We start from the raw sequence: 12,089 nt of genomic DNA, 5'->3' as shown, positions 1-12,089 counted from the left end.
AGAATATACCATAATATTACTAGAATATAGAAGAATATACGACAATATACCTGAATATACCTGAATATACTAGAATATACCAGAATATACCAGAATATACATGAATATACCAGAATATACCACAATATTACTCGAATATAGAAGAATATACGAGAATATACGATAATATTTTTAGAATATAGGAGAATATACCAGAATATACCATAATATTACTGGAATATAGAAGAATATTCGAGAATATACTAGAATATAGCAGAATATACCAGAATATACTTGAATATACCAGAATATACCATAATATTACTAGAATATAGAAGAATATTCGAGAATATACTAAAATATAGCAGGATATACCAGAATATACTTGAATATACCAGAATATACCATAATATTACTTGAATATGGAAGAATATACGAGAATATACCATAAAATTACTAGAATATAGAAGAATATAGCAGAATATACCTTAATATTACTAGAATATAGAAGAATATACCAGAATATACCATAATATTACTAGAATATAGAAGAATATACCAGAATATACCATAATATTACTAGAATATAGAAGAATATACCAGAATATACCATAATATTACTAGAATATACAAGAATATACCAGAATATACCTGTATATACCTGAATATACTAGAATATAGCAGAATATACCAGAATATACTTGAATATACCAGAATATACTATAATATTACTCGAATATAGAAGAATATAGGAGAATATACCTGAATATACTAGAATAAAGCAGACTGTACCAGAATATACCAGAATATACCATAATATTACTAGAATATAGAAGAATATACGAGAATATACCTGAATATACTAGAATATACCAGAATATACCAGAATATACCATAATATTACTAGAATATAGAAGAATATACCAGAATATACCTGTATATACCTGAATATACTAGAATATAGCAGAATATACCAGAATATACTTGAATATACCAGAATATACCATAATATTACTCAAATATAGAAGAATATACGAGAATATACCTGAATATACTAGAATATACCAGAATATACCAGAATATACCATAATATTACTCGAATATAGAAGAATATACGAGAATATACCAAAATATACTAGAATATAGCAGAATATACTAGAATATACGAGAATATAGCAGAATACGAAAGAATATACCATAATATTACTAGAATAAAGAAGAATATACGAGAATATACCAAAATATACTAGAATATAGCAGAATATAATAGAATATACGAGAATATAGCAGAATATGAAAGAATATACCATAATATTACTAGAATATAGAAGAATATACGAGAATATACCTAAATATACTAGAATATAGCAGAATATGTCAGAATATACCATAATATTACTAGAATATAGAAGAATATACGAGAATATACCTGAATATACTAAAATATAGCAGAATGTACCAGAATATACCAGAATATACCATAATATTACTAGAATATTGAAGAATATACGAGAATATACCTGAATATACCATAATATACAATCATATTACTAGAATATAGAAGAATATGCGAGAATATACCATAATATTACTAGAATATAGAAGAATATACCAGAATATACCATAATATTACTAGAATATAGAAGAATATACCAGAATATACCTGAATATACCTGAATATACTAGAATATAGCAGAATATACGAGAATATACTTGAATATACCAGAATATACCATAATATTACTCGAATATAGAAGAATATAGGAGAATATACGATAATATTACTAGAATATAGGAGAATATACCATAATATTACTAGAATATAGTAGAATATTCGAGAATATACTAGAATATAGCAGAATGTACCAGAATATACCAGAATATACCATAATATTACTAGACTATAGAAAAATATACGACAATATACCTGAATATACTAGAATATACCAGAATATACCAGAATATACCATAATATTACTCGAATATAGAAGAATATACGAGAATATACCATAATATTACTAGAATATAGAAGAATATACCAGAATATACCATAATATTACTAGAATATAGAAGAATATACCAGAATATACCATAATATTACTGGAATATAGAAGAATATACCAGAATATACTATAATATTACTAGAATATAGAAGAATATACCAGAATATACCTTTAAATACCTGAATATACTAGAATCTAGCAGAATATACCAGAATATACTTGAATATACCAGTATATACCATAATATTACTTGAATATGGAAGAATATACGAGAATATACCATAATATTACTAGAATATAGAAGAATATACCAGAATATACCATAATATTACTCGAATATAGAAGAATATACGAGAATATACCATAATATTACTAGAATATAGAAGAATATACCAGAATATACCATAATATTACTAGAATATAGAAGAATATACCAGAATATACCATAATATTACTGGAATATAGAAGAATATACCAGAATATACTATAATATTACTAGAATATAGAAGAATATACCAGAATATACCTTTAAATACCTGAATATACTAGAATCTAGCAGAATATACCAGAATATACTTGAATATACCAGTATATACCATAATATTACTTGAATATGGAAGAATATACGAGAATATACCATAATATTACTAGAATATAGAAGAATATACCAGAATATACCATAATATTACTAGAATATAGAAGAATATACGAGAATATACCATAATATTACTAGAATATAGAAGAATATACCAGAATATACCATAATATTACTCAAATATAGAAGAATATACGAGAATATACCTGAATATACTAGAATATACCAGAATATACCAGAATATACCATAATATTACTCGAATATAGAAGAATATACGAGAATATACCAAAATATACTAGAATATAGCAGAATATACCAGAATATACTTGAATATACCAGAATATACCATAATATTACTCAAATATAGAAGAATATACGAGAATATACCTGAATATACTAGAATATACCAGAATATACCAGAATATACCATAATATTACTCGAATATAGAAGAATATACGAGAATATACCAAAATATACTAGAATATAGCAGAATATAATAGAATATACGAGAATATAGCAGAGTATGAAAGAATATACCATAATATTACTAGAATATAGAAGAATATACGAGAATATACCTGAATATACTAGAATATACCAGAATATACCAGAATATACCATAATATTACTCGAATATAGAAGAATATACGAGAATATACCAAAATATACTAGAATATACTAGAATATAGAAGAATATACCAGAATATACCATAATATTACTCAAATATAGAAGAATATACGAGAATATACCTGAATATACCAGAATATACCATAATATTACTAGAATATACAAGAATATACCAGAATATACCATAATATTACTAGAATATAGAAGAATATAACATAATATTACTAGAATATAGAAGAATATACCAGAATATACCTGTACATACCTGAATATACTAGAATATAGCAGAATATACTTGAATATACCAGAATATACCATAATATTACTAGAATATAGAAGAATATACGAGAATATACCTGAATATACTAGAATATAGCAGAATGTACCAGAATAGACCAGAATATACCATAATATTACTAGAATATAGAAGAATATACGAGAATATACCTGAATATAATAGAATATACCAGAATATACCAGAATATACTTGAATATACCAGAATATACCATAATATTACTCGAATATAGAAGAATATAGGAGAATATACGATAATATTACTAGAATATAGGAGAATATACCATAATATTACTCGAATATAGAAGAATATACGAGAATATACCAAAATATACTAGAATATAGCAGAATATAATAGAATATACGAGAATATAGCAGAATATGAAAGAATATACCATAATATTACTAGAATATAGAAGAATATACGAGAATATACCTGAATATACTAGAATATAGCAGAATGTACCAGAATAGACCAGAATATACCATAATATTACTAGAATATAGAAGAATATACGAGAATATAATAGAATATACCAGAATATACCAGAATATACCAGAATATACCATAATATTACTCGAATATAGAAGAATATACGAGAATATACCATAATATTACTAGAATATAGTAGAATATACCAGAATATACCATAATATTACTAGAATATAGAAGAATATACCAGAATATACCATAATATTACTAGAATATAGAAGAATATACCAGAATATACCATAATATTACTAGAATATAGAAGAATATACGAGAATATACCATAATATTACTAGAATATAGAAGAATATACCAGAATATACCATAATATTACTAGAATATACAAGAATATACCAGAATATACCTGTATATACCTGAATATACTAGAATATAGCAGAATATACCAGAATATACTTGAATATACCAAAATATACTATAATATTACTCGAATATAGAAGAATATAGGAGAATATACCTGAATATACTAGAATATAGCAGACTGTACCAGAATATACCAGAATATACCATAATATTACTAGAATATAGAAGAATATACGAGAATATACCTGAATATACTAGAATATACCAGAATATACCAGAATATACCATAATATTACTCGAGTATAGAAGAATATACGAGAATATACCATAATATTACTAGAATATAGAAGAATATACCAGAATATACCATAATATTACTGGAATATAGAAGAATATACCACAATATACCATAATATTACTGGAATATAGAAGAATATACCAGAATATACCATAATATTACTAGAATATAGAAGAATATACCAGAATATACCCGTATATACCTGAATATACTAGAATATAGCAGAATATACCAGAATATACTTGAATATACCAGAATATACCATAATATTACTCAAATATAGAAGAATATACGAGAATATACCTGAATATACTAGAATATACCAGAATATACCAGAATATACCATAATATTACTCGAATATAGAAGAATATACGAGAATATACCAAAATATACTAGAATATAGCAGAATATAATAGAATATACGAGAATATAGCAGAATATGAAAGAATATACCATAATATTACTAGAATATAGAAGAATATACGAGAATATACCAAAATATACTAGAATATAGCAGAATATAATAGAATATACGAGAATATAGCAGAATATGAAAGAATATACCATAATATTACTAGAATATAGAAGAATATACGAGAATATACCTAAATATACTAGAATATAGCAGAATATGCCAGAATATACGAGAATATACCTGAATATACTAAAATATAGCAGAATGTACCAGAATATACCAGAATATACCATAATATTACTAGAATATTGAAGAATATACGAGAATATACCTGAATATACTAGAATATACCAGAATATACCAGAATATACCAGAATATACCAGAATATACCATAATATACCATATTATTACTCGAATGTAGAAGAATATACGGGAATATACCATAATATTACTAGTGTTAGGGCAAGAACCCTACAAATGACTTTATGGTACGGTCGACCATCTGGGAGTTTTCAGCAATTTCTTTCAAGCATCGAGCTATTGTAATTTCTTTAGCGGACCGGTCTGCAGCCAACATGTGGCACATAAAAATAAAGAGATTTAGAAGGTTGTGAAGGCCATGCCATCGTTTTAGTCTCCCAGGTCCAAGAAACCGTACCATAAAGTCCCAAGGCGAGAGTAACCGGGAATCGGCAACAGCTGTCCTGACCGGCCGGAATTTCCCGTCGTTAGCGGACACCCGCCCACCCGCGAGCGCGAGCGGCCCGGTAACCCCACCAACGACAGCGCGCCTCGGGCGCATTGGAAGGGGCAGCCAATTTTCCGACTCCTCGGAAAATCGGGAACCGCCCCTAAGGCCCCACCCTTGGGCACATAGGAAAGGGGAAACGGGGAGCGGTTTTCGAAGGTGCCAGGGACCGCAGCAAAAACAGACCAGAAGTTTAGAGTCCTCCAAGCAGGAAGCAGGCAAAAACATAGAGTCCTCCAAGGAGGAAACCAGAGTAGCATAGAGTTCTCCGAGCAGGGAGACTGTATTAAATTGTAACACTTGGGTACGCGCATCGTCCAAGTTACGCGGCCGTCAATAAATTCAGTTGTGAACCCAGAACCACTAAGTGTCAAGTCAGTCCCACATCAGTGGGTGGTCCTTCGATTGTAGTCGGCACCAAGTGCAATAACCAAGAAGATCTCGCTTGGTTTAGCGAGCGAGACCTTAACATTTGGTCCTTCGAGCCGGATAGAGCTCAGTGACGAGAAGTTGTTCCTGAGGCTTCAGCATCGCAACACATCAAAGTTGCAACAACGAGGTGACAGCATCAGAGCAGTGCAGCACCACCGCAGATCAGCATCATTGGAGAACGCCACAGCAGTGCAACACCACAGCAGTGCAGCACCACAGCAGTGCAGCACCACAACAGATCAGCATCCCTGGAGAACAACATTCCAGTGCAACCACCACGCCGACAGCAGTACCAAGGAATAAGTACCTCTGTTATTCTATTTGCGTCAGTAAAGCGCGATGGCGGAAGATCTAAAAACATTGATAATCGAACGCGGAACGGTCAAGGCGGCGCTCACGCGGTTTAGGACGTTCCTTAGCAAATCCGCGAGCACGACCTCGGTAGGCTCGCTTAAGAAACGATTAGAAGCGAACATAGGTCTTCATGACACTTTCAATCGCGTCCAGACGCGAATCGAGATACTTGTAGCTGGAACAGACGCCGAACAAATGCACGCGACCGAGCGAGACGATTTCGAAACGGCGTATTTCGATCTCGTAGATCAAGTAGAAACTTTCATTGCGCGGTCTACTCCGAATCACAGTAGAGCAACCACCGTCAGTCCGATATCCGCGCAGGCGACAGATAGCAGTACCACACACATTAGATTACCGACGTTGCAACTTCCTTCCTTTGATGGCAATTATAGTGATTGGTTGAAATTCAAAGATACATTTACATCAGTAATTCACGAAAACAATTCATTAACAGACATCCAACGGTTCCATTATTTAAACTCATCGCTCAAGGGGGTAGCGGCTCGCGTCATTCAAGCATTAGGCGTTTCTGAAACAAATTACAAACAGGCGTGGGAATTACTAAAGTCGCGATACGAAGACTCCACAAGTCTCAAGCGACACCATGTAAATTCGTTACTAGATTTAAAATCCGTTCAGAAGCAATCGGAAGTCACCTTGCGGGAATTTATTGACGACGCTACAAATCACAGGGTAGCGTTAATGTCGTTAGGTGAACCGATTGAAACTTGGGACACCATGTTGGTTCCACTATTGTCCCGAAAACTAGACCAAGTATCCATGAGAGAATGGGAAAAAAGGATCATTTCTCAATCGAAAATGCCTTCATTCAGTCAGTTTTCCGCATTCATAGAAGAACGATCGAAGTATTTAGCTAATATCGCGGTCAATCTTCCGGTAGCTGCACCCAGAGTCGACCAGCGACCTCGAGTGCCAAGTAACACCCCCCGATACAACTACTTAGCTTCGCACGTAATCAATTCAGCCGGGTGCCCCGTATGCAAGGCAAGTCACGCGATATACCATTGCGAGAGATTTAAAAACTCCAATTTAAGTCAAAAGACAAAAATTGTTCAAGAAGCCCGGCTATGCTTCAATTGCTTAGTCTCGGGGCATCAAGTCAGGGCGTGTACACGGAGCCATTGCAAACAGTGTGGAAGGAAGCATCATTCCTTATTACACAATCCCGACAGCAAACCCGTAGAAGAGAGCTACGCGGTTACAGCAGATTCAGACTCGCGAGAACCACCAGTAGTAGTAGCTAACGTAGCAAACACAATAGGGCATACCGTGCTATCGACAGCGATAGTTCAAGTTAAGGACAAAAAGGGTCAAGCACATGAGTGCCGAGTGTTATTAGATTCAGGGTCCCAAGCAAACTTCATCACCACAGGATTTTGCCAACGACTCGGCATCAAACCGATTGCAATAGATTCTACAGTGACAGGATTAGGAAGGGCGGTAAATTCCATCAAGGGTAAAGCAACAGTAACCATTCATTCGCGATATAATAAATCTCAACACACGGTACAATGTTTATCAATAGAAGCCATCACATCAGACATGCCTAATTTTCAAATGCATAGGGAAAAACTAGAAATTCCGAACCACATAGAGTTAGCCGATCCAGAATTCCATGTACAAAGGCCAATAGATATGCTCATTGGAGCAGGTCTATTTTGGACATTGCTATGTGTCGGTCAACACAGGTCACAGTCGAACCTGCTCTTGCAAAAAACTCAACTCGGGTGGATCTTAGGGGGCACGCTTACCTGGACAGACAAAAGGACAGTACGAAACAATAGGTGCCATTTAATCACACTCAATGACCTACAGTCTCAATTGGAAAAATTTTGGGATATAGAGGAAGTAACTGCAGCCGAAACAAAGATAGTCGATGAATGCGAGGCACATTTTCGAAATACAACGCGACGAGACAAGGACGGCAGATATAACGTTAGAATACCGTTTAAATCAAACGTAAACGAGTTAGGAACTTCGCGAGCGCAAGCCGAACGGCGGTTATATTCAGTAGAGAAAAAATTAACAAGACATTCAGAACTAAGAGAGCAGTATGCAGAATTCATGTTAGAATACGAGACGTTAGGACATATGTCGCGCATTGAACAAGGGACACAAGAGCAGTCTGCCTACTATCTTCCCCACCACGCCGTATTCAAAGAAGGCAGCACGACAACGAAACTTCGTGTCGTGTTCGATGGATCGGCGAAATCCTCATCGGGCCTCTCGTTGAATGACACTCAATTAGTAGGCCCGACAGTTCAAAGCGATTTAATTTCCATTTTAATTCGTTTTCGATACAACAGATACGTCCTGTCGGCCGACATTGCTAAAATGTATAGGCAGATTTTAGTTCATCCAGCAGATAGAAAATATCAGAGAATTTTATGGCGAGCACAGCCACATCTCCCAATTCAAGAGTATGAACTAAACACAGTAACGTATGGCACAGCATCCGCTCCTTTCTTAGCAACTCGTGTACTGCGGGAAATTGGATTAACATGTGCCCACATATATCCGACGAGCAGTAAGGTCATAATAAATGATTTTTATGTAGATGATTTATTAACTGGGGCTCAAACAGAATACGAAATAGAAACGCTCAAGACAGAACTGACGCAAATTTGTTCACAGGCTGGTATGAACCTTCGCAAATGGGCAAGCAATTGTCCAACAGTAACAACAACAGACAGTACAGAGAGCAATCGAGAAATCGCCGTGGATAAAGATCCAAAAACGTTAGGCCTTTTGTGGTCACCGACGACCGACAACTTAATATTTATAGTAAAACCCCCACAGAACCAGCGTATCACAAAACGTACCATTCTGTCCGAAATAGCTCAGATATTTGATCCATTAGGACTGATAGGCCCCATTGTAATAGTCGCGAAAATTATCCTACAAAAACTATGGCAAATTCAGATAGGTTGGGATCAATCAATACCGCAGGACTTGCACAGTCAATGGCTCCAATACCGCCAAGATATTAGTCAAGTAGAAGCAATAAATATCTCGCGATGTGTAATTTCAGAGTGCCTAAATGGCATAGAACTGCATGGTTTTTCAGACGCATCCGAAAGGGCGTACGGGGCTTGTGCTTACCTGCGCTCTCGAGATCGGTCAGGTAGATGGGTAACGCGATTATTGTGCGCGAAGTCCAGGGTTGCACCTCTCAAAACAATTTCATTACCGAGATTAGAATTATGCGGTGCATTATTACTAGCAAATATAGTAAACAAAGTTAGACTAGCACTAGAAACAGTAAAGTGTAAGGAATACCTGTGGACAGATTCAACAATCACTCTCGCTTGGCTTCGAAGCTCTCCAAACAGATGGAAAACCTTCGTAGCCAATCGAGTATCACAAATTCAAAGTCTAACGTCAATTGATAGTTGGAGACACGTAGCGTCAGAAGACAACCCTGCAGATCTAATTTCGCGAGGCACGAAACCAGGAGCGTTACACGAAAAAACCATTTGGTGGGTAGGTCCCACTTGGTTACAAAATAGCTCAAATCTATGGCCTAGGACATCAGATAAACCGACCGACATTCCGGAAGAGAGAGAGATGAAACCGGTTATACTGACTGCATCGACTGCGGAGGATAGTATTATTAGCAGATTTTCAACGTATACGCGCTTAGTCAGAAGTATAGCATACTGTCTCAGGTTTACAAAAATCATGGGACATAGGATCAAAAATTCAGCAGATGACGCATCAGGTTCGCTAACGGGTCCATTGAAACCTGTAGAAATAAATACAGCGCGAACGCGTTTAGAACAGCTAGCACAAAGGGAGGCATTCTCGACCGAGATCACATCACTACAAAAGCAACAAGCACTTCCAAAATCCAGTTCATTACGTTCTTTAAATATATTTCTGGACAATAACGGACTACTCAGGGTGGGCGGAAGGCTATCGAACGCACCCATAGATTATGATCAGAAACATCCCATTATATTGCCATCAAAGCATCCGTTAACGGATTTAATAATAAATCACGAGCATCAGAGGTTAATGCATGCGGGATGTCAGGCGGTACTAACTTCATTACAAAATAGGTATTGGCTAGTCTCAGCAAAAAACAATGTGAAACGAACCATACGACAATGTATAAGGTGTTTTAGAGTAAACCCATTGAGTCAATCATATCAGATGGGTCAATTACCTGCATCGAGAGTCACCCCCGCGCGACCATTTTCTACCTGTGGAGTCGACTACGCAGGTCCCTTTCTTACAAAGGAGAGAACGAGAAGTAAGGTGACTGTTAAGGCATACCTGTGCGTCTTTGTATGTTTCGTTACGAAAGCCGTACATTTAGAATTAGCTACCGACTTAAGTACCGACGCGTTTATTAATTGTTTCCGACGTTTTATTGCCCGACGGGGACGATGTCATTGTATCGTATCCGATAACGGTACAAACTTCATTGGCGTGCGAAACGAGTTAGCTGAACTAAACATACTAATTAAGGATAAGAAACACAACGAGAAAGTCGCGAACGCATTAAATCGGGAATCCATCGAATGGCGATTAATTCCACCACACTCTCCACACTTTGGTGGATTGTGGGAAGGAGCAGTCAAATCTGCGAAATATCACCTCACACGCGTTATAGGAGATCAGAGGCTCACGTTCGAAGAGCTTTATACGCTACTGACGCAAATAGAATCCTGCCTAAATTCACGTCCACTTTCACCATTATCTTCAGACCCCACCGACCTAAACCCTTTAACTCCAGGACATTTTTTGATTGGTACTGCTCTTACAACACTGCCATCTCAAGACATACGAGATATTAAGGTCACTCGACTCAATCGATACCAGTTAGTCCAGCAAATGGTCCAGCATTTCTGGCAAAGATGGCAGAAGGAATGTATACATCAATTACAGCAAATACACAAATGGCAGCATCCCACAACCGTGAAAATAGCTGTAGACTCTTTGGTCATCATCAAGGAGGACAATCTACCCCCGTTACAATGGAGTATGGGTAGAATCGTTCAGGTCCACCCTGGTTCCGATGGAGTGATTCGGGTAGCAACTGTCAGAACCTCAACTGGAACGATTAAACGACCTGTGACAAAACTGTGTATAATACCCTTGGATCGCTTAGAGTTATCACACGAAGTGTTGCATAGTCATGTATAGTGTAAATTTCTATCTTTGTAAATATTGTAATATTCACATAGCGTACGTAGGTTATAGTAAATAGCAGTAGCTTATATGTAACGCATCGTAGGTACTAAGGAATGCATGGATCACACTGAGAAGAGTGCTAGTTGGATGAAGATGTACGTCAATTGCGTGGCGAATTGCCATTTGTATAGATATAGTTGAACATGCTATACATGTTCAAGGTGGGCGGTATGTTAGGGCAAGAACCCTACAAATGACTTTATGGTACGGTCGACCATCTGGGAGTTTTCAGCAATTTCTTTCAAGCATCGAGCTATTGTAATTTCTTTAGCGGACCGGTCTGCAGCCAACATGTGGCACATAA

The 12,089-nt window shown here is 35.6% G+C and overlaps 1 protein-coding gene across 1 annotated transcript; it reads left to right on the top strand.

Moving 5' to 3' along the window:
- The first annotated feature begins 6,547 nt into the window (after window positions 1–6,547).
- LOC143364821 (uncharacterized) lies at window positions 6,548–11,737 on the top strand. The gene has a single exon (XM_076804943.1). It carries the CDS (start codon window positions 6,548–6,550, stop codon window positions 11,735–11,737), a length of 5,190 nt encoding a protein of 1,729 aa, XP_076661058.1.
- The last annotated feature ends 352 nt before the right edge of the window (window positions 11,738–12,089 follow it).

This window comes from Halictus rubicundus, unplaced genomic scaffold, assembly GCF_050948215.1.
Source record: "Halictus rubicundus isolate RS-2024b unplaced genomic scaffold, iyHalRubi1_principal scaffold1018, whole genome shotgun sequence".
Lineage (NCBI taxonomy): Eukaryota > Metazoa > Arthropoda > Insecta > Hymenoptera > Halictidae > Halictus > Halictus rubicundus.
The sequence above is the reverse complement of the archived record's forward strand: the minus strand, read 5'-3'. Positions and strand labels throughout refer to the sequence as shown.